At 41.5% G+C, this 27,500-nt stretch overlaps 1 protein-coding gene across 1 annotated transcript in view; it reads right to left on the bottom strand.

Moving 5' to 3' along the window:
* The window catches only part of CNTNAP2 (contactin associated protein 2), a 1,620,276-nt gene that overhangs the window by 512,124 nt on the left and 1,080,652 nt on the right, over nt 1-27,500 (bottom strand). Inside the window, exon 11 of the mRNA XM_039524081.1 lies at nt 1,128-1,234. Coding sequence (XP_039380015.1) covers nt 1,128-1,234 — 107 coding nt within the window. The remainder of the gene's footprint in view (nt 1-1,127; nt 1,235-27,500) is intronic.

Raw genomic sequence — 27,500 nt, 5'->3', positions numbered from 1 at the left:
ACAAAAGACCAGAGAAACCAAAGACTGAGATTGTCAAATTTCTCATTAAATATTTTGCATAATTCCAGAATGTGACATTAAAGTGTAAACAAAAAATTGCAAATCTGAATTAAACTGGTAATTGGAGTTTTCACCGATTTGCAAGCATCTTGTTTGTAGCTTTGGTAGTGAATCTAAGGTAACTGTTCTCTCATAATAGTAAGAGGGTGTTATTGTAGGCATGTCAATGGAGAAAGACATTAAATGGACAAGTCTTCTTTATCTTATCTATTATATTTTAGAAAACACTTTTCAAAATGAAAAGGCCCTTTTGCTAGAATGATAACACACACACACACACACAATGGCTTGCCCTGCACATGTAAGTCAGATGCTATAGAAGGTCCAAGGACATCTCTTTTCCTCTCTCCCCTCACTCCCAGTATATCAGTAGAGGCAGCTGTAATATGGCTATAATCAATATGGCTTGTAAGCAGTGGGCACTAATAGTGCTGCCTGCAGTACTTACCACAACAGAGGTAATAGTTTGACTTTCAGAATGGCCAAAGAGTCAGTTTGCACATGCGTCTGTTTCAGTATCAGGTTTTATCTACACTTAAAACGTTATAGCAGCAGCACTACTGTCACACTTCAGTGTGGACACTCATTATAGTGACAGGAGGAGTTCTCCTGTCCTTGTAGGTAATCCACCCCCACAAGAGGCAGTATCTAAGTAGATGAAGGAATTCTTCTGTCAACCTAGTGCTGCCTATTCTGCGGGATAGGGTGGCCTAGCTATGTCTCTCAGAGGCGTGGACGTAGCTATGTCAATGTACATTTTCAGTGTAGACCAGCCTTTAGTGCCACCATTTAAGAGTTCTCAGCAACACTAGGCAAGAGTTTAGGACAATGATTGAAGAATTCATGTATCCATTTGACCACCGAGGATGGAATTTTCAGTAGTCAAAATGGAATGTGGGCTAGATGCAAGTATCAGCATTCCTTCTCTCACAAAAAAGTTCTATGGGCTCTTTAATAACCACAAATGGCTCTGACTTGGACTTTTACATCTCAACCAAAAGACATCAGTATTGTGCATGCCTTCTATATTATATTACAGTGTTGAAGCAAATCACAGTGTCACTTACAGTTGTGACAGGTGGCACCACTGTATCCAGTTCCATCACAAGTACATTTGAAGCTGTCCCACGTTTGGGAGCATTTGCCACCATGTTCACAGTGATTGGGCACGCACCTGGCAGGACAAGAGACAAAGAGAAAAACAAATAAACAACAAGATTTATGAATGGCCAAATTTTGAGCTGCCAAGTAATACATCATATCAATGCGGGTTTGCCCTACACTCATAATTAATCCTTGTTGTTTTAGGTAGATTAACAGAATTCGTGACAAACTGTGCCAACCACACAAAAGATGATGTATCACAGCCCTGCTGTGGCCCCTTTTCTAACAGACTGTAGAAAAGGAAGACAATGGTGGGATATATTCACTCATCATAAATTAAGTTTTTAAAGTCTTGAATAACTAGTACCAGAATCAGAATAACATCACAAGCCATGGATCTTTCTATTGTGCAGGTGATGCCATACCCCATGGATTCAAGACCCACAAGTCACTGAAAGCTAGAAAAGAATAGCAGTGAGATTTTATTAATCTTTGTCCTGCCCACCATGGGATAAGACGGAGGCAGCTTGCCTGCTGGCTGAGATGGAAGTTACTAACTCTGCATTATTAAAACAAACCAGGTGCTGTGAACTTCAGAATAAAAGCTTTAACAGGCTTTAATTCACTTGTGGCAAGCGTAATTCACCTTTACCCCACCTGCTCTCCCACTCTAGCTAAATTATTGTAAGAGAGCTGAGGAAATGAAAAAGAAAAGGTGGAATGGAAATGAATGAAAAATAGGGGAAATTATATCAGAACATACATTTATTATTTGAAACAGCCACAAAATGCAATTTCAAAGATTTGAGTTTGACCAGTTTCTTTTCTATCAAAAATTCATTTAAATAGGAATTATCATAATACTTTCGCTTTTTGAAACTATTACTTGTCTCTTCTTGGAGTATGCTTTGAAATCTCATTTCAAAGAACCATTTTTTCCCCCTTTATTAAATTTCTTTTCAGCCAGTCTCAGGACAGACTCTGTGCTTTCTGATCAAGGGTTAAAGGAATTTTCCTTTCATGTTGAATTCGTCCAAATAATATTTATGAACTACACTTCTGCATTTTTACATTAAGGGAAGATTAATAGACCTCGTACCAACCAACAAATGGAAATATTTTCTGGAAACATAGTACAAATTAAACTATAGTTATCATCAGGATAATTTTGAAATTCACAGCATCCCTGTAATAGCTAACACTAGCCTCTTTGTTAATACCCATAGTACACCTTAATACATAATGGTCTATCTGACAAGTATTTTTGGAATTATTAATTTGGGAATTTTCCTTCTCTCCCACACTATTATGTGCACGCATCACTTCAATTTTACAGGGATGTTGCATATGTATCCAAGAGAAAAATATTTTTGACAGAAACACATTACACACTTGGCCATAGTGCAGTTCACCTCTTTCTTCAAAACTTATTGTTTATACACACAGAGTAAAAGCTTTTTAAGAAAATGTACTATACAATCTGCCTACATTCTCTATTATACTACAGTGAATGAGATGTGTCACTTAAATCTGTTAGAGAATTTCAAGAGACTAATAAAAACATGCTTAAAGAAATCATCTTTTGAATGAAAAGCTAAAACATTTTTATACATTTTAATATTAGGGTACAGTATCCAGTAGGGGTCTGAGATAGTAACAGCAAATTTCCAATTTGGAAATTTTCAATTTTCTATGAATCTATGGATGGCTGGTGTTTTCACAGACTCAGACTTTAAGGTCAGAAGGGACCATTATGATAATCTAGTCTGACCTCCTGCACAATGCAGGCCACAGAATCTCACCCACCCACTCCTGTATCAAACTTGTGTCTGAGCCAATGAAGTCCTCAAGTCATGGTTTAAAGACTTCAAAGATGCAGAGAATCTTCCAACAAATGACCCTTGCCCCATGCTGCAGAGGAAGGCAAAAAAACCCCAGCGCTTCTGCCAATCTGCCCTGGAGGAAAATTCCTTCCCGACCTGAAATATGGTGATCAGCTAAACCCTGAGCATGTTGGCAAGACTCACCAGCCAGACATCCAGGAAAGAATTCTCTGTAATAACTCAGATCCCACCCCATGTAACATCCCATCACAAATCATTGGGCATATTTACTGCTAATAGTCAAAGATCAATTAATTGCCAAAATTAGGCTATCCTATTATACCATCCCCTCCATAAACTTATCAGTCTTGGGCCTGGTCTACTCTACGAGTTTGTCTCAAATTTAGCAGCGTTAAATCAAATTAACCCTGCACCCATCCAAACAACGAAGCTGCCGTTTAGAACTGTCCCCCAACATATTTATACTGGGACATTTTGTATTTTACCAGTGTCAACCAAAGGCTCACACACAAATGGAGATTCAGTCCTGCCTGTGCTTCTATTCTAGTGCTTGTCACAGATTCCCATTTTCAGCTACAGGCTAAGCAAGTGCAGAATGGTGGTTCACTCTATTTCGCTGTAAGCCAACCGCCCTCCCCTCCCCTTTGATCTCTGCTTGCAGAGGCAATAAAGTCAGTGTTGTTTCTTATTCATGCATTCTTTATTACTTCATCACACAAATGGGGGGGGGGATAACTGCCACAGTAGCCCAGGAGGGGTGGGGGAGGAGAGAAGCAACGGGTGGAGTTGTTGCAGGGGCACCCCCTAGAATGGCATGCAGCTCATCATCTCTGCGGGATGTCTGGGGCTCTGACCCGGAGTGGCCAGTTGCCTCTCTGGTTCTTTAGTAGGCTCTCCTGATATTCTAGGCAGGACTGACTCTCCATTAGACAAAACTTAAAGAAGAGAATGACCTGGGGAGTCACTCTCATTTTTGTCCATGCGCCCCTGGCCGACCTCACCGAGGCCAGCCAGGAGCACCCATGACAGCAGCAGATGGTACAGTACGACTGGTAACCATCATTGCCAACTTGCAAAGAAGCAGACGGTACAGTAGGGCTGGTAACTGTCTTTGCTAACTTGCAAAGGCAAGGGGATGCTGCTGTGTATCACTGCAGTACCGCGTCTGTCAGCAGCATCGAGTAGACATACGGTGACAGTGAAAAAAGGCTGAATGGGCTCCATGGTTGCTGTCCTATGGCATCTGCCCGGGCAACCCAGGGAAAAGGACAAGAAATGATTGTCTGCCATTGCTTTCACGGAGGGAAGATTGACTGACGACATTTACCCATAACCACCCGTGACAAATTTTTGGCCCCATCAAGCATTGGGATCTCAACCCAGAATTCCAATGGGCAGGGGAGACTGCAGGATCTATGGGATAGCTACCCACAGTGTAACGCTCTGGACGTCGACGATAGCTTCGGTACATGGACACACACCGCCGAATTAATGTGCTTAGTGTGGCCGCGTGCACTCGACTTTATACAATCTGTTTCCAAAAATCGATTTCTGTAAAATTGGAATAATCCCGTAGTGTAGACATACCCTTAGTCTTGAAGCCAGATATGTCTTTTGTCCCCGCTACTCCCCTTGGAAGTCTGTTCCAGAACTTCACTCCTCTGATGGTTAGAAACCTTAGTCTAATTTCAAGGCTAAACTTCCTGATGGTCAGTTTATATCCATTTGTTCTTATGTCCACATTGGTACTGAGCTTAAATAATTCCGATCCCTCCCTGGTATTTATTCCTCTGATATATTTATAGAGAGCAATCATATCTCCCCTCAGCCTTCTTTTGGTTAGGTTAAACAAGCCAAGCTCTTTGAGTCTCCTTTCATAAGACAGGTTTTCCATTCCTCGGATCATCCTACTAGCCCTTCTCTTTACCCGTTCCAGTTTGAATTCATCCTTCTTAAACATGGGAGACCAGCACTGCACACAGTATTCCTGATGCGGTCTCACCAGTGCCTTGCATAACGGTACTAACACCTCCTTATCTCTACTGGAAATACCTCGCCTGATGCATCCCAAGACCGCATTAGCTTTTTTCACTTTGATGACACTTTAAAGGTAGTTCTATTGACATAAGTCTGACCCACACTTCTGTACATCTAGGTAAGGCCTTAATTCTGAATGTAATTTTGTGTGTTTTTAAACCTTGTCAGCTATATTCAGCTTTTATTTTCATAACCACTTTGTGGTTTCATAAAGACTGAAACCCTAAATTCATATCTTGCAATATATTTGGTAAATTACTTTCTTCTCCAAAACCATTTCATGTGTCACTTTGGATGTATTTCCTTCCTTAATTCTATTTGAAAACAGATTTGCTTTAAAACATTATTTCCCACTGGCAAAAAAAAATTCTACATTAATTTGAACAGATATTTACATGAAATCTCAATAATAATGCCAATATCCAATTTAGATTTTATTACTATATAACTTACTTTTATAGTAGTATAAGTAGCAATGCTAATCTTGTATTGGTATCTTAACAAATATAATTCATGTAAATATGAAAATCAATATAGTGCCATGACTCGCAGCTCCAACAGAGCTTGCGGTGACTCTTCACTCAGGCAAGCAGCAGCAACTCGGCTGCACTGACTCAGCCTGTAAGCAGAGCCTGCAGTGACTTCGCCATCAGGTATGCTGCAGGGCCCAGGTAAAATGACTCCCAGGCAAACATATTTCACTGACCCTGCTAAAGCTGCAAGTTAGCTAGGAACCCTACTGCTGCCTCCTGCAGTGTTACAAAATCCATAGACTTCCAACCTGCCCTCCATCCTGTCCCTGCTCCTGCTCCTGCTCCAGCCCACTTCAGCTTTGTCTGTGCCCTCCTGCAATCTTTCTCCAGCCCTGCATCCCCTCCTGACCCCTGACTTGTATGGGGAAATTTTGGCAAACCAGTAAAGTGCCTGAAACCACTATTGCTTATTGCTAAAAGAAGCCAAGTCAGCAGGCGGTAAAGTGGCCATGCAGCAGACTAGCTTAACCAGGGGAGAAGGTTTTGCGTGCCACAGAAAGGGCAGCTTGACCCCGTGTCCTTCCTGATAAAAATTGTGTTGAAATTGCTGATGCATGCATTTTAGGGGCCTCAAGGCTGCAAACGCTGTGAAAAACCCACACCTGGTTAATCAATAATCAGAAGGAAACCTCTTGCTTGACCATTGAAACTGCTGGCTTAAAACATTTTCTTTAAGGGACATGTCATTGTATTATAAATAAGGGGAAAAGTTTGAGATAGTGGGACACTTTGGGACTGGACTCTCCCCCTGGATGCATCTTGTGTTCCCCACCAGCTGCCACTGTGCCACTCGAGAGCCACACTCAGCTTCAGTAATTATCGAGGGTTGAGGGTGTTTTACTAACCTGTTGCGGACATAAGTGCTTGAGACTAAGTAAAGTTTAGCTTTAAGTGAAAGCACTTTCTTGTCCTGTTTGTGCCAGCCAGCTTTCGGTCGGACGGCCGTGTCTCCCCTGATTTATTTCCTGACACCACTTCGCACAGAGTAAAAGTTACCAAGAGCTTTGGGTTGAAAGAACCCCAGGTAACAGACTGACTCCACCCCAGCTTTAACCTTTGGTCCACAGCCAGACTCCAGCTATGATCTTGATTTTTGGCTGGTCTGTAAACTCTAACCTCAGTTCTGTCCAGCCTGTCCCCAGATCCCAGTTTCAGTGCTGCCCTTACCCTTGTCCTGACTCTATGGACTCCTCTATGGTCCAACCCCCAGGCCTGACTGCTTAGAACCAGAGCTAGACAGTTATGCTGTTGGAAAAAGTGCTATAAAGTGTATAGAGTAAAATTTTCATAAGTATTTGATCAGACATATATCTGTGCATGGAAATCACCTTGTGTAATTTTGCACACACAGTAGAGCAGGGGTAGGCAACCTATGGCACATGTGCCGAAGGCAGCACGCGAGCTGATTTTCAGTGGCACTCACACTGCCCGGGTCCTGGCCACCGGTCCGGGAGGCTCTGCATTTTAATTTTAAATGAAGCTTCTAAAACATTTTTAAAACCTTATTTACTTTACATACAACAATAATTTAGTTATATATTATAGACTTATAGAAAGAGACCTTCTAAAAACATTGAAATGTATTACTGGCACGCAAAACCTTAATTTAGAGTGAATAAATTAAGACTCGGCGCACCTCTTCTGAAAGGTTGCCGACCCCTGCAATAGAGTATATACTTGCAAGGCCCATTTATGTTCTATTTGCACTTGAATTGAATGCACAAATAGATTTTGGATGTCTTTGTTCTATCATCTGGTTGTATATCAGCTTTCTTCTGTTGGCCAGAGGAGCATCCTCACACAACTCCATGATTTAATTTCTTTTTTATATCGACTTCTATCACCCTGGACCTTATGGTTCCTTTATATCTCCTATATCTGCTAATCTGCTCTAGGCACCTCCACAACACTCCCCATGTACACCACTACCTGGGTTCCACTGTGCTAAAATCTGCATCCATGTCTTCTTCTCCTCTTGTCTTGACTATTGCAAATACATTCTCTTTGGCCTCTCATTTCCCAGCTCTCCTGAATCCAGGTCAAAGAAATATGACCATATCCTCTCCATTTTTAATAAAAGCATTGACTGTCCATTCCTTTCAAGACAAAGTTCAATATTACCTCCTAACTAAAACCATCTTGGGCCTTTCTGCAAACTACCACATGGATATTTTTATCTTTTTTTTCTACTTTGCCTACACTTGTTTAGCACTGGGCCACTTCTGCTTCTTCACATACACTTGTCAATTTTGTGTAAGTAATGTTCCTGCCATTTGTGACAGTTTCTTGTATCTGTCACTTAGTTTCTCCATGTATTTTCACACCTAACATGAAAGCACATACTTTTTGCCTTTCCTTATATGGTATGTTTAATTTCTCTGTATCCTATATTTTTATTTGAAATATGTGATTTTGTTATTTAAACTCAAGGTGGATGAGATAATCTCTTTTATTGGACCAACTTCTGTTGGTGAGAGAGAACATAAGAACAACCATACTGGGTCTGACCAGCCGTCTTCCAACAGTGGCTCATGCCAAGTACTTCAGAGGGAATGAACAGAACAGGTAATCATCAAGTGATCCATCTCGTCCCCCTTCCCCAGCTTCTGGCAAACAGAGACTAGGGACACCATACCTGCCCATCCTGGCTAATAGCCATTGATGGACCTATCCTCCATGAATTTATCTAATTATTTTTTAACCCTTTTATAGTTTTGGCCTTCACAACATCCTCTGGCAAAGAGTTCCACAGGTTGACTGTGCATTGTGTGAAGAAATATTTCCTTTTGTTTTAAACCTGCTGCCTATTAATTTCATTTGGTGACCCCTAGTTCTTGTGTTATTTACTTTCTCCATACCAGTCATGATTTTGTAGACCTCTAACATATCCACCCTTAATTGTCTCTCTTCCAAGCTGAAAAGTCCCAGTCTTATTAATCTCCCCTCATATGGAAACTGTTCCATACCCCTAATCATTTTTGTTGTCCTTTTCTGTACCTTTTCCAGTTCCAATATATCTTTTTTGAGATGGGGCAACCACATCTGCACGCCATTTTCAAGATGTGGGTGTACCATGGATTTATATAGAGGTAATATGATATTTTGTGTCTTATTATCTATCCCTTTCCTAACGATTCCCAACATTAGCTGTTTCGAGTGCCGGTGCACATTGACTGGACGTTTTAAGAGAATTATCCACGACTCCAAGATCTGTTTCTTGAGTGGCAACAGCTAATCTAGACCCCATCATTTTATATGTATAGTTGGGATTATGTTTTCCAATGTGCATTACCTTGCATTTCTCAATATTGAACATCTTCTGCCATTTTGTTGCCCAGTCACCCAGTTTTCTGAGATCCCTTTTCACAGTCTGCTTTGGACTTAACTATCTTGAGTAGTTTTGTTTCATCTGCAAATTCTTCAACCTCACTGTTTACCCCTTTTCCCATATCATTTATGAATATAATGAACAGTCCTGTTCCCAGCACAGACCTCTGGAGCACACCACTATTTACTTCTCTCCATGCTGAAAACTGACCATTTATTCCTACCTTTTGTTTCCTATCTTTTAACCAGTTACCAATCCATGAGAGGACTTTCCCTCTCATGCCATGACAGCTTACTTTCCTTAAGTATCAGAGGGGTAGCCATGTTAGTCTGGATCTGTAAAAGCAGCAAAGAGTCCTGTGGCTCCTTATAGACTAACAGACGTATTGGAGCATGAGCTTTCGTGGGTGAATACCCTCTTCGTCGGATGCATGAGGATCCGACGAAGAGGGTATTCACCCACGAAAGCTCATGCTCCAATACGTCTGTTAGTCTATAAGGTGCCACAGGACTCTTTGCTGATTTTACTTTCTTTAAGAGCTTTTGGTGAGGGGCTTTGTCAAAGGCTTTCTGAAAAACTAAGTACACTATATCCACTGGATCCCCCTTGTCCATATGCTTGTTGACCCTCTCAAAGAATTCTAGTAAATTGGTGAGGCATGATTTCCTTTTACAAAAAAACATGTTGACTCTTCCCTAACCTATCATGTTCATCTATGTTTCTGATAATTCTGTTCTTTACTATAGTTTCAACCACTTTGCTCGGTACTGAAGTTAGGCTTACAAGCATGTAATTGTCAGGATGCTTCTGGAGACATTTTTAAAAATCGGTGTCACATTAGCTATCCTCCAGTCATCTGGTACAGAATCTGATTTAAATTATAGGTTACAGACTACAGTTAGTAGTTCTGCAATTTCACATTTGAGTTCCTTGAGAAATTTTGGGTGAATACCATCTGGTCCTAGTGACTTATTACTGTTTAGTTTATCAATTTCTTCCCAAACTCCTTCTCTATTGACACCTAAACTGAGACAATTCCTCAGATTTGTCTCCTAAAAAGAACGGCTCAGGTTTGGGAATCTCCCTCACATCCTTAGCCATGAAGACCGATGAAAAGAATTCACTTCATTTCTCCGCAACGGCCTTATTGTCCTTGAATGGTCCACAGGTTGTTTAGAAAGCTCCCTGCTTCTGATGTACTTAAACTTTTTTTTTTTTGCTATTACTTTTTGAGTCTTTGTCTAGCTGTTCTTCAGATTCTTTTTTGGCCTTCCTAATTATATTTTTACACTTCACTTGTGAGATTTGATGTTCCTTTATACTTTCCTCAATAGGATTTAACTTCTACTTCTTAAAGGATGCCTTTTTGCCTACCACTGCTTCTTTTACTTTGTTGTTTTGCGCTGGGATGCAACTTTTTGGTCTTACAGTGTTTTTTAATTTGGGGTATACATTTAATTTGAGCCTCTATAATGGTGTCTCTAAAAAGTTTCCATGCAGCTTGCAGAGATTTCATTTTTGGCACTGTACCTTTTAATTTCTGTTTAACTAGCTTCCTCATATTTGTGTAGTTGCACTTTCTGAAATTAAATGCTACTGTGGTGTTCCCCCCACCACAAGGATGTTAAATTTAATTATATTATGGTCACTATTACAAAGCAATTCAGCTATGTTCACCTCTTGGACAAGATCCACCTCTGGGATCCACTTAGGACTAAATCAAGGATTGCCCCTCCACTTGTGGGTTCCAGGACTAGTTGCTCCAAGAAGCAGTCATTTAAAGTGTTAAGAAACCTTATCTCTGCATCCCGTCCTGAGGTGATACATATCCAGTCAATATGGGGATAGTTGAAATCCCCCATTATTATTGAGTTTTCTATTTTTATAGCCTCTCTAATCTCCCTGAGCATTTCACAGTCACTATCACCATCCTGGCCAGTTGGTCGGTAGTATTATCCCTACTGCTATGTTCTTATTATTCAAGCATGAAATTACTATTCATAGAGATTCTATGGTACAGTTTGTTTTATTTAATATTATTACTTCACTTGATTCTATGCTTTCTTTCACATATAGTGCCACTTCCCCACCAGCACAACCCTGTTCTGTCCTTCCGACATATTTTGTACCCTGGTATTATTGTGTCCCATTGATTATCCTCATTACACCAAGTGCCTGTGATGCCTATTATATTGATATCCTCATTTAATATGAGACAAGCTTTCAAGCTTACAGAGTTCTTCTTCAGGCCTGGGAAACTTACTCAGTGTCACAGCTAGATACAGGATGGAAAAGATTGTTTAGCATAAGTAGTTAACACATATTTCAAGGGACCATGCAAGCGTCATCAAGTCTAGTTCAAGTTGTCAGTATTATTCTCAAGGAGCTGAATAACCTGGGTCCCAGATATCTAATAGACTGCCTAAGGCTCCAGGACAAGGGTGGTGATTGACTACTCAGGCAAAATGGAACTTTCTACATAAGGGTAAAATTAATCAGAGTCCAAGATAGGGCATTCTCAGGGGGCTAGTCCCAGACAGTAGAAGGAATTCCCACAGGGAGAAAAGGACCATCACAAATTTCACCCACTTCTGCTTCACTTCTTTGGTCTTGCCTTCTCTAATGTAAACACTGTGGTGTGTGCATATTTAAAAAAAATAAAATAATTAGCCCCCAATAATACAAACCAACAAAAACCTCTACCAAAACCAAAACATTTCACTGAACATATAATTCTACATGTGGGGACAGGATGAGACAAAGAACAAATCACATATGACAGATGTTAGTCTCGTTGCTTATTGCACTGCTGAAAAGCACTCAGATACTACCATATAGAATATAGCAGAACATTAAGGGATAGTCAGATATGAAAAATGCTATACAAAATAACGCTGTGTTGAGTTATTCTTAACATGGAATTCAATCTTTTCTTTCTCATCTTCAAAGCCTTAACTAATCTTGCACCTGCTTATGTCTCAGCAGTGATTTCCTCTTACTCTTCCTTTAGCTCCTTCTAATCCTTTTCTTACTGGTTCCTTCATCCCTTTCTCTGTTTCATATCTATTAAGCTGCCCATTATGGTTTCAGTGGATTTCCAGAACTTTTTCACCAGTTGTCCTCTCGTGCCTCCTTCAAATCCATTACTTCCATTAACCCTTCTGGCATGGCTCTCCACACCTTTGCTTATCTCATCTGTCTTACATTTTGTCTTGTTTGTCTTTGTATAAATAACTGTCTTATTATATGCATTATAAACATACTGATGATATTTTATGTTTATCCCCACAGAGAAATTTTTCGTATAATGTTAAAGTTATAGCTAAGTACTCAAAAATCATTACATGAAAAGATTAGGATTACATTCACAATCTTAATTCTGACTCTTATGAATTTGCATTATGATACAGTAACAAAATGGATAAAAATGTTCCCACTGTCCTTTTGTAGCATACGTGCAAAAGGGCTGAGGGAGTGCTTCTGCACATATTTCACTACAGATTACATAGCTAGAGTACCCATGCACGTATGTGCAGTAAATCCTCCTCAGAATTAATGTTACTTGCTTAGGAAAAAGTAACAAATTATGGAAGAAATACTGCAGGAGTTTGGAAAAAAATACCATAGGACTTTGTTACTTTGAACAGAAGTTTTATATGCTAATATAACCTAATTTTGTCTTTGTCTGTCTGTGTCTTTAGTATTTTTAGCATCATGTGATTGTATCTTTCTTCATCTTCATTCATTTAATAAAGCCTAAATAAGTTATTACAGGATTGGACTGAACGTTACCTTAATGGATGAAGGAGGGTGATCCAAGGTGGAACTGACCTGTGGTATGTGTATGGTCCTTTGGGAACAGAAGAACTTGGATTTTATGTGCTAGTACAATGAAAGGAGCCTAAAGGCACTGGGGGGATGCTTCTTTGGTGTGAGGAGGGACTGGAGTTTACACGGGGACTGTTTAACTTCTATATTAAGACTGGCAAAAGCCTATGGAATTAACAAGCAGTGTGGTTAGTTGGTGTGTCTCAGGAGTTAGAGTCACAGCTGGCACTGGGTTAACTTCCCTGTTAGTGAACAGTCTACCCTGAAGTGAAACCCAGGGTCTTGTGACAGTAAGGGGCATGATAAGGCCCATTCAAACAAAATGCATCTTAATGCAGCCAAATGCAAAGTTATACATCTAGGAACAAAGAATGCAGGCCATACCTACAGGGGACAGTATCCTGGAAAGAAATCCTGGAAGGATTTAGGGATCAAAACAAGCAACTCAATAAAAGCTCCTAGAGTGATACAGTGGCAAAAAGAGCTCATGCAATCTTTGGATGCATAAGCATGTGTGTTGTGAGGACAGAGATGAATTTACCTCTGTATATGGCACTGGTGAGATTGATACTAGAATACTGTGTACCGTTCTGGTGTTCACATTTTTAAAAGGATGTTTTAAAACTTGTCTTGGGTGCAAAAATAAGCCATAAACTTCATTCAAGGGTTGGAGAAAATGCCTTAAAGTGAAAGACTTAAAGCACTCTATCTGTTTAGCTTATCAAAAAGAAGATTGAGAGCTGACTTGATCACAGTGTGTAAGTACTTTCACAGGGAGAAAATACTAGATACTCAAGAGCTCTTGAATCTAGCTGAGAAAGGTATAACAAGAACCAATGGCTGGAAGCTGAATCCAGACACATTTAAACTGAAAATAAGACACTTTTTTTCCCCCTTCAAGTGAGGGTCATCAACCATAGGAACAAACTATTGAGGGAAATGCTGGATTCCCCATCTCTTGATGTCTTCCAATCAAGACTGGATTCCTTTCTGGAAGATATATTTAGCCAAACACAACATATTGGGCATTATACAGGGTGAAACTTAAGGGCCTGTAATATACAGGAAGTCAGACTAGGTTATCTAATGGTCCTTTCTGTCTTAAACACTACAAAACAGAACTCCAGATTATCATCAGTGGTAGATCCCACACTTCTCAACTCATTCATTCTTCTTATTCCCTTACCTGATACGGCTTCCTCCATCATGTTTGCAATGCACCATTCATCTGTGGACTCGAGTTGCCAATAAATCTAAAAGGGTGATCTGGGGTACGGAAGTGCTTAAAGCAACATTTAGGGCCCAATTCTCCAATGCATTGTACCTTGCATAATAGTTTACACCCGTGCAAAGCAAGTGCAAATGGGTGTAAAATTCTACCATTTTGTGGTAACATTTCACTTCCTTGTTGCACAGGTTTAACTGACTGTAGAAGAAGCCAGGTAGTGGTAGATTAGCCCCGTTAAGTCTATGATACAATATATATGAGAGAAAATTTAAAAGGATAATAAAAGATAATGCTTTTAACTTCTAAATCACCTTTAATCTGAGGATTTGAAAACACCTTGCAAACATGAATTAGGACTACCTTTATAAGGTAAGCACTATTAGATCCATTTTACTGATGGGTACACTGATGGTCAGAGTTTCATAGCTTGCGCCAAGTAAAAAAGTTCACTAGTGGCAGACCCAGGAAAACAGCCCAAAATAGTCCCTTGTTCTAGACAGCACCCCTTTCTGTAGTGAACAGCTCTTCAGAAAGCAAGTAGAATATGTATAAGCAGTAATAGAAATAAGTAGTACTGAACCACAGACTGATCAGATAATTCTAAGGAGCCCCATCATAGCTGACAATAGACTACAAATATCTGCTGCTGTCAGACAAATTAGAGGAAAAACAGCTGATCTGACAATCTAGACAAACTCTCAGTTCTTACGATTTAACAAGTGTTTAATGTGACTTTGAACTTCTCAACAATAAGACTATCATCCCGTATTCAAGGCAACACATTCAAAAGGCAGATGGGGCAGATTGTAAAATTAATTCAGGTTCACAATAATCCCCAGACTACTTTGATTTGCTGCTGACTTCTAACCTGATCTTGCACAGATGTATATAATTAAACGATGGTGGCATTAATGGATCCTTAGTGAATCAAAGAGAACACAGTTTCTTATTTATTACCAATGTGTGGACTTCCCATTTCTTTGGAGCATGTTATCAAGCTTGTTTTATCGTACAGGTTAAAAACCACAAACTGTCTAGCAGTTTTAACCAGTGTGATTTACAGAGAGAAATCAGTATTAAAATATTCAGTGACATTTCGTTAAGCAAAGTTCCTTTAGGGCATATTCATAGAAAAGGCTGCCAAACTGTTATGAGTGTTATCTCCAGAACAATAAGGTGCTGTTACAGACTGTTTGCAAGAGAAGGATTAATGAAAAACTGATGCAATTAAAAAGAAAAAAAGGCAAAGAAAAAAAGCAGTAGTTAACTCATTTGGACTAAGTTGTCCTTTTGGTTTTGTTCAAATTCAGGAAACCCAGTCATTTTTTGCCTGTATGCAATAATACATGCTAGTCTGTCTATGTAACTTTCAAGGCATTTTGAAAATTATCTGTTTAACAATAAAATATACTGTGTATACATAACCCTATAAAGGTAGACTATATAATAATAAATCAATAAAAGCAGTTAATTAAGCCTGAGTAAAGACAAAGGCTTTGCACCATGACCTTTTGGTGAACAAGCTCCGGGCTAGAGCTTCAGCTGGTGTAAATCACTGTAGATCCGCTGAAGTCAGTGGAGAGTCACTGATTTATACCAGGAGAGAGTCTGGCCCCAGGCTTTATCAGAACAAAAGGGAAAATGAATGTGAGTCAAGGGCCTCTACCAAAAATCATCTGGTATCACTACATATTTAAAGATAGAGACTATTAATTTGAGAGCCCCAGCTGATGTCAGCTGCGATGGCAGTAAATACTGGTCTGTCAGACAGATGTTCTCCTAAAATAGTCAAGACCCGAGCCACACACATTTTTGTACATCAGTGTTGATATCTAAACTGCACCCAGAAATGAACAAATAGGAAACCAGTGAAATGGTTGGAGCGCTTGAGTAACTTGAAAGTCAGTGGGACTTAGGCATCTAAGTCACTTTTGAAAAATGATATTTAGGTTCCTAAGTCACTTAGGTCTTGCAACACTGAGCAGAACAATGCCTAAATACATTTACAAACCTGGGCCCAATTACCACCATGAAGTAGGTGGACAGCTGTTTTCTGCAGGTCCACTAAGTCTTCAAGGGCAGCCCCATCTACAGCATGTTGTGGGAGATCACAAAATCATAGGTAACTGTAGCAGATGCAGGTAAAAACGTGTTTTTGTCCATCAATGACAAATTCTTTAAGAGCAGTCAGGTGTCTAAAACCCTTTTAAAAAGTGGAAGGGACCAAACTCATTACACTTCCAAGCTCAGGATTCCAGCTGATATCAAAGTTGTACCTACACAGTATTTTCAGTAATCTTCCCCTAAAAGTAACATTGAAAGACAGAGCAGTAACTGGTGAGATGTCAGATTGCCAAAACAAGGCATAGGTTCTGAAGCAGGGCCTAAATCTGTAGTTTCTACCTATCTCGAGAGATAAGTCATTGGAAACTACAAAACTGAGAACTTTAGGTTCAATATTTCTATTTTGATTTGCACAGTTTATGTATATCTAAGACATCTCTCATCTGGACTTCAACTTAAGCAATCTGAAATTCAGTGAAACTGTAAGAAAATTGGTGTAATTAGTTAATGACACGTTTTAACATAATGGCCTATTGTACTTTGACCGGATGCCTATCCATAATTTAGGTACAGGGTTTTTTTTAATACAGATGTATATCTTTATACATTTTTCTCTTTTCCTGTTTATGTTGCCATGGTATCTGTTCATTGCTCATTTACACTGTTGTACGGTATTGGACAATACCCTGTAATATCACATGGCACAGTAACAGGGTCTATTGGTATCCCTTGTAGCTGTTCCATACTCTTCCCCGGGGATGTTTCCAGGTGAAGTCACACAAATGTCTAAGCACCTTGAGGTTATGTCTACACCACAATCACACATCCGGGGCTGGCTCATGCCATCTCAGGCTCCTGGGGCTTGGACTAAGGCATTCTTTAATTGCAGTGTAGACTTTTGGGTAGACTCCCAACTCACAGGTCTAATTGCAGTGTAGACATACCCTTGAAGATTAATTGGCGGCAGGATTCAGAATTAACTTAGGGAGTCACTATCAGCTAGGAGCTGTGTAGGAGCATTTGAGCCTATTGAGGCTCAAAACTTTAAGAGAGGCTTGTGTTATTCTCCGAATGGATAGAGACAAACAGGTTGTGTTGACTAATAGCCAGGTTAGAGAATTTCCAGGGAAATATTAGAGCTACTCTGTATGGTTTCCTCTTTTTGTTTTTTTGTGTATTTGAGTTTGCTATTTACACAATTGAATAGAAAGAGATGCAATTAAAGCCTGTTGCCAAGTTGGTGCCAATTTAGGTTAAGCCAGAACCTCTGCAATAAAACCCTTCCTGGAATGGGTGACGAATATGTTCAAATCTTCAGAAAATTGTATCTGCATCCATTCCACGATCTGCAAAAATGGTCCATGGATATCAGTGGATTTGCAGGGTTCCGAAGATCTGAGCCTCCCAAAATTTTCTCATTTTTTGCTCCCTGATCCTTCTATGGGCCACATTGAAGAGTCTTCCATTTCCACTGCACTGATGGAAAACTAACTTCACATTAACTTGTAATGAACGTTGTGGTCATGTAATCACCTCTTTCTGACAGTTTGAAAAGGCAAAAGAGCTCACTTAAACTTGAGAACAAGCCATAAAATCATTAATTGATGTCTTGCTAATTATTTAGTACATCTACATTTCACAACTTGAGTTAAATATGGCTCCTGTGATTTTATGACAACTTCATCTCACAGCCCATGTTGTGCATTTGGGGAAATTTCTCTTATTCTTGAATTATGCTTTGGAAGATAATTATTATCAGGTCATTCATACTCCAATGAACAGACCAGAGAATACAATACAGAATACACTACAGAATACAATAACTAATGCATTTGCCTATAATGAAGATGAGCGATCACGCATATACTCAATAGGCAAATGCAGAATTTTATTTCTAAATTAGTTTGCTATTAGATTTATCTAGTGGGGAATAAGGAGGGCTGATGATTAGGCATCTTAAAATATCCCTCCCCCCAATAATTTAAGGAATTGCTCAGTAATAAAGTGTGCAACACAAAACAATAACTTTAAGCCACACTGAAACATGCAATCCCAGATATGTTTAAAACAAATGATGCATCGTTTAAGAAAACACATCAGCATGTTAATAATGACAAAGTATTATGGCTTCCTTGCTAGTTTATATCAACAGTAATCATGCTGATGGTCACATAAATGTAATATGTCATCTACTATTATTGATTAAAGTATGTCCTTGACTCAGAATCCTAATTTATTAGTCTGCTAGGGATCTATCTTCATAAAATGTAGAAGTATTCGATAATCAGTGGTTTTTCAACTGTACATATGTACTGCTGTCACGTCAAGATATTTAAAAATGGGAACTTAGGGTACATACATGATTTAAACACTACTAAAGTGATGCTGAACTATAGTGAAGAATATGATTAAATGGATGACTGGCTAGTCAAGGTCACCTAGAATTCATCCAAGTTTGAGACCAAAAGGAGGAAAAGAAATTAAAATGTAATGTTATTTATAAGGCTACTCCTTTATTGCAATTTTAATAGAAAATAAGTAAACAGCCTGAATAGCTCTCTTCCGCTATACAAATGATTAGAAAATGATGTTGAACAGACTGACATACAAGCTCTTATTGTTAGTGGCTCTTTTCTTGCCCAGTAAGTCATAAGTAACTTGTGATTCTCACCTATTCACTTGAATCTACACCACTCATTTTGTTTTATTTTACCTTTGTCAGGAGCATGACCTAATTCATTACATGGTAGATCTGAAGTTGAAGCTTCCAGTGGAGATTCACCAAACCAATCAATGATATAGTGGTAAAGTTAGGGTCAAGTTCTGAGGTCCTTACTCAAGGCCATGCTGTACCATGCATTTTTAGTCAGAACTCTGTATTAATTTTCAGTGGAGAGTTCCGTTTAAATATTGATGGCATAATATGGCTGTAACGTTTTACTTAGTAATTATTGTAGCAAACTCCTAATACCTAAGTATCTCAGCATTTTATCCCTTTCAGGCCAAAACATGGTCTCCTTGATGTCAGTAGGAGTTTTCTTATTCCAAAAGATAAACATTAACAAATAAGCATGCTAATTATCTCCAGTAATCTCACCCACTAGCCAGCAGATTGGAAAAAACAACAAACCCTTTGCAAACCTTTATGCAAGTGGGTCTTTGTCTGACTAGCTGGAAGAAAAAGGGACATTGACCCTTTAAGAGCCCCCTTGCAACACAGGGGAGAAGGGAAGCTTACAGGGATGGACAGGAAGGGTCAACTCAAGATCACTGCATTGCCCTTCCTGCTGACTGGAAGAGTGGGAGGGGTATTTATACCCCATGCAGCCATGGAGAGGCCTGCTTTACCAGGATTGGGATGGGAACACCCAACCACCCTCCCATGGATTTGGAAAAGAACTGGGTTCCCTTTTGACACGCTGTGGGCATTACCTAGGGTGACCATACATCCTGTTTTAAGCCCTGTCCTGGCCCTCCCGACTTTGTTTTTAAAAGGAGGGATTCATCCTGTTTGCTCTTGCTGACTTGATCTAAGTATGGGGAGGTTACAGCTCCTACTCCTCATCAGTGGGGAGCCGATCCTGTTTCCCTCCCTTTCCTGCCCCCTTTTAAGTGAGCTGAGGAAGGGGGTTGGGTCGGTTATGTCTGGATCAGCGGGGAGCTGACTCCCTCCTCCCTGCACTGTTTTTTTTGTTGCTATGTACTTCCAGATATTACAAGTGAATAAAACTGAAGCCTAATTAAACCACATGCATGGCCTCTTGTCTTTCTTCCAGAGTTGACAGACAGTGCAACATCTGTCTTTGACAGATCGAAGTTAACAATTTCATAGCACTGTTGGGGAAATGCTAGTTTCTTGACCAATTCCCTCACAGAGTTTAAACTAGATACATCATTATTCCTTGGAGCTTTCCTTCCAGAACATCTCAACCCCAGACACTAATTTCCTGTGCCTGTGAGAGAAGTTCTAACCCCTTTTATATCTTTGGTGGAGCTAACTGATTCTACCTGCTAGCAAGAGTCAGCAGTAATTCCACTGCACAACCATAAAAGGGTCAACTGTCTAATGACATGATGTTGCAACAACAGAGCTGTGCATCCCTCTGTAGAAGACTAGAGTCTGCCACATTTTTACAAAGATTTTCAATGAGTATGTCTACACTGCCATTGAAAATCTGTGGCTGGTGCGTGCTTGCCAGCTGATTCGGGCTAAGATGCTTGTGCTAAGGAGCTGTTTAATTGTGTTGTGGGCATTTGAGCTTGGGCTGGAGCCTGGGCTCTAGGACCATGCGAGGTGGGAGGGTCCCAGAGCTTAGATGCAGCCTGAGCCTGAATGTCTACACTGCAATTAAATAGCTTGAACCCTGGAGCCCAGTGATGCTGGAACACTTAATAGTTGGGGTGCTGAAAGCAGTTTTTACTTTTCACCTCATGCCCCCCATTATCCTTGTCTCCTCACCCTATCCTCCAGAGCTGGGGCTGGGAGCAAGGCCATGTCTCCAGGAGGGGAAGACCCAGACAGAGGTAAGGGGGCTAAGGCTGGAGCCACAGCTGTGGGTAAGCATGGGGTCAGGAGTGGAGCCCTGGGCAGAGGCCAGCAGCCGGGACTCCACATGCATGCCCAGGAGCAGAGATCAGGCCATGGAGACGGGAGCAGGGCCCTGGAAGTGCAGCTATGGGAGTAGGGGGCCAGGTGCAGCATCCCGAGAGCAGAGGCCCAGGAGTCGGGGGTGGGGCTTGGAGCTGCAGCACCTCCCCGCACTCCTAGTTCCTGTGCCTATCCTGGAGCCAATCAGCTGGCATGGGCCAGATGCAGGTGTTTAATTGCAATGTAGACATACCCAATCTGACCTCAGTCAACAGTGAATGAAAACTGTTACCATTTAATATCAGGTAGGTGACTTATATATGTGACTTTCTTTCATATATAACACCTTCCCATACAGCCTCAACCCTTTACAACGTAGATATTCCACATAAATATATATAGTTATGTAATGTAATGTATATATTTGTTTGTATCTCTCTCCCTTTAGCCTTTGTGTGCATCACTTGTCTTTTTAGACTAAGGGTGGCAAAACTTACTGATCCTCTGAGATGCATGCAATAATCTTCAGAAATTCGAGAGCTGCAACACATAAGCAACCTTTACACATGACTTTTTTACAATATTAACATCCTACTTAGACTCCTAGACTCATAGACTTTAAGGTCAGAAGGGACATTAGGATCATCTAGTCTGACCTCCTGCACAATGCAGGCCACAGAATCTCACCCACCCACTCCTGTAACAAACCTCTAACCTATGTCTGAGTTATTGAAGTCCTCAAATCGTGGTTTAAAGACTTCAAGGTGCAGAGAATCCTCCAGCAAGTGACCCATGCCCCATGTTGCAGAGGAAGGCGAAAAACCTCCAGGGCTTCTGCCAATCTGCTCTGGAGGAAAATTGCTTCCCGATCCCAAATATGGCGATCAGTTAAACCCTGAGCATGTGGGCAAGACTCACCAGGCAGCACCCAGGAAAGAATTCTCTGTAGTAACTTAGATCCCACCCCATCTAACATCCCATCACAGACCATTAGGCATATTTACCTGCTAATAATCAAAGATCAATTAATTGCCAAAGATAGGCTATCCCATCATACCATCCCCTCCATAAACTTATCAAGCTTAGTCTTGAAGCCAGATATGTCTTTTGCCCGCACTACTCCCCTAGGAAGGTTGTTCCAGAACTTCACTCCTCTAATGGTTAGAAACTTTCATCTAATTTCAAATCTAAACTTCCTAGTGTCCAGTTTATTTCCATTTGTTCTTGTGTCCACATTGGTACTGAGCTTAAATAATTCCTCTCCCTCCCTGATATTTATCCCTCTGATATATTTGTAAAGAGCAATCATATCTCCCCTCAGCCTTCTTTTGGTTAGGCTAAACAAGCCAAGCTCTTTCAGTCTCCTTTCATAAGACAGGTTTTCCATTCCTCGGATCATCCTAGGAGCCCTTCTCTGTACCTGTTCCAGTTTGAATTCATCCTTCTTAAACATGGGAGACCAGAACTGCACACAATATTCCAGATGAGGTCTCACCAGTGCCTTGTATAATGGTACTAATACCTCCTTATCTTTACTGGAAATACCTCGCCTGATGCATCCCAAGACCACATTAGCTTTTTTTCATGGCCACATCACATTGGCGGCTCATAGTCATCCTGTAATCAACCAACACTCCGAGGACCTTCTCCTCCTCTGTTACTTCCAACCGATGTGTCCCCAATTTATAACCAAAATTCTTGTTATTAATCCCTAAATGCATGACCTTGCACTTTTCACTATTAAATTTCATCCTATTACTATTACTCCAGTTTACAAGGTCATCCAGATCTTCCTGTATGACATCCTGGTCCTTCTCTGTGTTAACAACACCTCCCAGCTTTGTCTCATCTGCAAACTTTATTAGCACATTCCCACTTTTTGTGCCAACGTCAGTAATAAAAAGATTAAATAAGATTGGTCCCAAAAGATTGGTCCCTGAGGAACTCCACTAGTAACCTCCTTCTAGCCTGACTTACTGGATCACAGCTAATTACTGCTAGAGCTAGAGACCTTGTGGGTTTCCATCCTGGTTGCAAGACTTTAGAAATCTGGTTGATGTGTTGTCAAGGTGGTACGGATGAGCTCGGTCAGATACTGTTTTGTAAGAACTGCACGATGTTTTGATTTTACAAACTTCATCATGGAGTGCAGCAATTCACAGAAGTATGTTGTGCAAAAAATTGAAATGAGTCGCACACTAGTCTTTTTGAGTTGATGATACTTCATTCCTGGCATTTGCTTCCAGAACTCGATTGTAGACTATGATTTTTTTTTACAGAAACTATCATCTTTAGACCCTGGTCTTCCTGGAGTTCCAATAGTTCCATTTCTACAGTAGATGTTTCTGTAATTATGGTTTTGGGAATACGGTTTTGGGAGCCATTGATCACATCAGCCATAAAAGAGTTTACAGGAAAGGTGAAGCAGGATTTCAGGTTCTGCAAGTCTTCAAACCTGGTCTGAAAGTCATCAAGCAGTCCTTGTAATTTACCTCTGTATGCCTCGAGTTTGTGATCTTATACTTTGGTTTCAGGGAATGTGTTTACCCTACTCTTGAGATGGTGAAAGTGGTTGAAGTCTCTTGACACTATGTCTCTTTGCAGAAGCTTTAATTTGTTCTGGAAGCTGAAGACTGTCTGAGTAAGATCAGAAATAATCTTATCCTTCTCTTGGAGTGTCAAGTTAAGAGTTTGCAGGTGCTGCATAATACCAGTGAAAAACATCAGATCCTGCATCTATTGCTCATCTTTCAGTTGTGGATAGGACTTTTCCTTTTCTTCAAGGAAAGCATTGATAGGCTCCAACAGTTCCACAAACCTATTTAAGACATTGCTGGTGAAAACCACCTCACAATACTGTAGAAAGAGACCTTGTTAGGTTTGTCTTCAAGATCCAGCTCTTCAATGAAATTTTTGAATTGTCGATGAGTCTTCCCATTCAAGCAGATTAAATTGACAATTTCCATACTTGAAGCATCTACCTGTGAGTTGTACATGATGGATGATGCAATGAACAGGGAGAAACTGTGGAAATTTAGAATTGCTTTTCAGAAGTCCAATAAGGCCTACTTTCCCCACCTCCACCCTTGCAGGTGCTCCATCCATTGCAACATTGACAAGTTTATCCAGCAGTACATTGGCATTTGTCAATGCTTTATCAAATGCATTCTTTATGTCAACACTGCAGGTTGTTTCTTTTAGCACCACTAAGTACAACTTTTCTTCTTTCACAATTACATCCATGGAAACACAGCGAACAAATACAGCTAGTTGTCGTTTATATTGAATATCTGTGGATTCATTGACAGCTAAGCTGATTCATAGAATCATAGAATATCAGGGTTGGAAGGGACCTCAGGAGGTCATCTAGTCCAATCCCCTGCTCAAAGCAGGACCAATTCCCAAATAAATCATCCCAACCAGGGCTTTGTCAAGCCCGACATTAAAAACCTCTAAAGAAGGAGATTCCACCACCTCCCTAGGTAACCCATTCCAGTGCTTCACCACCCTCCTAGTGAAAAAGTTTTCCCTAATATCCAACCTAAACCTCCCCCACTGCAACTTGAGATCATTACTCCTCATTCTGTCATCTGCTACCACTGAGAACAGTCTAGATCCATCCTCTTTGGAACCCCCTTTCAGGTAGTTGATCCTTTCAGGATTTGATTGCTGCAGAAGAGACGAATGATTTGATTGCTGCAGAAGAGACGATTTGATTGCTGCAGAAGAGAATGATTTGATTGCTGCAGAAGAGACGAATGATGGGGGATTTGATTGCTGCTTTTGAAAGCAGCAATCAAATCCCCCATCATTCGTCTCTTCTGCAGACTAAATAACCGCAGTTCCTTCAGCCTCTCCTCATAAGTCATGTGCCCCAGTCTCCTAATCATTTTTGTTGCCCTCCACAGGACTCTTTCCAATTTTTCCACATCCTTCTTGTAGCGTGGGGCCCCAAACTGGGCACAGTACTCCAGATGAGGCCTCACCAATGCCAAATAGAGGGGAATGATCACGTCCCTCAATCTGCTGGCAATGCTCCTACTTATACAGCCCCAAATACCATTAGCCTTCTTGGCAACAAGGGCACACTCTTGACTCATATCCAGCTTCTCATCCACTGTAACCCCCTAGGTCCTTTTCTGCAGAACTGCTGCCTAGCCACTCGGTCCTTAGTCTGTAGCAGTGCATGGGATTCTTCCGTCCTAAGTGCAGGACTCTGCACTTGTCCTTTTTGAACCTCATCAGATTTCTTTTGGCCCAATCTTGATAAAGTCAAGAATGCTAGAGAATTCTTTAGATCGTTTTGCATCTTGCTTGTGCCGTCAGCACTGATCTGGGAAATCCGCCTCTCTGTAGTGTGTGTCATATTGGAATTTACTGTATTAGTTGAAGTCTTGTGTTACTTGGATCTAAAATTGCAACCACTTCTGAAATATTCTTCTTAAATTCTCCATCACAATACGGATGTTTTGCACGAGCGATATTCCATGCCGTAACAAAACTAGCTTTAGTCATTGTGATGTTTCCTTTCTGAATGCAGAAAGTAGTGTCTGTTGACTGTTGAGGTGTAATTTTAATGCGGTTAGCTTGTTTTTCCTTAATTCTGATCCAGGAGGATATGTGGAGGAAAAGTTATTGTGATTCATAGAATCATGGAATATTAGGGTTGGAAGAGACCTCAGGAGGTCATCTAGTCCAATCCCCTGCTCAAAGCAGGACCAACACCAACTAAGGCCTGGTCTACACTAGGACTTTAATTCAAATTTAGCAGCGTTAATTCGAATTAACCGTGCACCCGTCCACACCAGGAAGCCATTTAATTCGACCTAGAGGGCTCTTTAGTTCGAATTCGGTACTCCACCCCGACGAGGGGAGTAGCGCTAAATTCGACATGGCTATGTCGAATTAGGCTAGGTGTGGATGCAAATCGAACTTAGTAGCTCTGGGAGCTATCCCACACTGCACCACTCTGTTGACGCTCTGGACAGCAGTCCGAGCTCAGATGTTCTGATCAGCCATACAGGAAAAGCCCCGGGAAAATTTGAATTCCTTTTCCTGTCTGGCCAGTTTGAATCTCATTTCCTGTATGGACGTCATGGCGAGCTCAGCAGCACTGGCAGCGATGCAGAGCTCTCCAGCAGAGGAGTCCACGCAATCTCAGAGTAGAAAGAGGGCCCAGCATGGACTGACTGGGAAGTCTTGGATCTGATCGCTGTGTGGGGCGATGAGTCTGTGCTTTCGGAGCTGTGCTCCAAAAAACGGAATGCAAAGACCTACGAGAAGGTCTCCAAAGCCATGGCACTCAGAGGATACAGCCGGGATGCAACGCAGTGCCGCGTGAAAATCAAGGACCTGAGACAAGGCTACCAAAAAATCAAAGCGGCAAACGGACGCTCCGGAGCCCAGCCCCAGACATGCCGCTTCTACGAGGCACTGCATGCCATTCTCGGTGGGTCTGCCACCACTGCCCCACCAGTGACCGTGGACTCTGAGGATGGGATAGTGTCGACGGGTAGTTCCTCGGCGATGTTCGCCGATGGGGAAGATGAGGAAGGGTTTGTGGAGGACGAGGCAGGCGACAGCGCTTACAATACTGCTTTCCCCGACAGCCAGGATCTCTTCATCACCCTCACAGAGATCCCCTACCAACCCTCCCCGGCCGTTAACCCGGACTCCGAATCAGGGGAAGGATAAGTTGGTAAGTGCTATAAACATGTAAACATTTATTTTTTTAAAAACAGGAATAAAAACTATATGAAAAGAAGGTCAATGCATATAGGGATCGAACAGAAATCCTCTTGGGACAGTTCCATGAAGCTCTCGTAGAGGTTCTCGAAAAGCCTCCGCAGGAGGTTCCTGGGGAGAGGTGCCTTATTGGGTGCTCCGTGGAAGCACACTCTTCCATGCCAGGCCATCCTGAGGTATAGTGGGAGCATTGCCTCGACCAGCATGGCAGCATAGGGCCCTGGTCTGTGCAGGGATTCACGCAGCATGCGCTCTCTGTTTCTCCTGGTGACCCGCCTCAGGGTGATCTCGCTCGGCGACTGCTGCATCTAATTAGGGGAATTACTCTAATGTTACTATTGTGAATGCTTGACTTTTCCTTTGCATAACAATGACCGTCGTTTAACAGCCACGTGTTGGAGGCTGCAGAGGAAAAGCATACAGGGATCTTTCCCGGGGACAGCCGCGAGGGGCTGGAACAGGGTCAGACTTTATGCTTTCCAGATTGCCTGCAGCAGGAGGGCACTGCTATCCATTAACTGTTAAGCAGCCTAAAGTTTACGGCTTACCAGGCCTGGCTGCTACACGGATTCTGCTGTCCTGCCCCGCTTGTCCGATCTCCAGTGCAAGACCCCAGGCAATGAAAGCGAATGCCGAAAATTCGAACTTGTCCTGAGAGCACATGAGATTAGGTGCCCTGTATGGTCTTGTTCACAGAAACTGAGTAGACTGTGTTCAGTGTTCGCAAACATGTATCTTTGCAAGGAAATCACTTCCTTTTTCCCATCACACAGCTGCGGCTCTTTCCCGAACTGCCCCGGCATCCCCCTCACAGAGGCTGGCGCAGATTAGGCGGCGAAAGAAAAAGTCTCGGGACGAGATGTTCGCTGAACTGATGGCCTGCTCCAGAGCCGAGGCGGCCCAGCAGAGCCAGTGGAGGGAGACCCTCTCTCAGCAGCAGCGCTCACACAGCGAACGGGAGGACAGGTGGCGGCAGGAAGACCAGCAGGCGACTCAAACGCTGCTTGGCCTAAAGAGGGAGCAAACGGACACGCTCTGGCGCCTTGTGGATGTTCTGCAGGACCGGAGGCAGGAGCAGAGAGCCCCCCTGAACTGTATCTGCAACCGCCCTCCCCCGCCACAAAGTCCTGTCCCCCCCTCA

The sequence above is a fragment of the Mauremys reevesii genome, linkage group 2, assembly GCF_016161935.1.
Source record: "Mauremys reevesii isolate NIE-2019 linkage group 2, ASM1616193v1, whole genome shotgun sequence".
Taxonomy (NCBI): Eukaryota; Metazoa; Chordata; order Testudines; family Geoemydidae; genus Mauremys; species Mauremys reevesii.
Note: the sequence above shows the minus strand (reverse complement) of the source record. Positions and strands in the feature narration are given on the sequence as shown.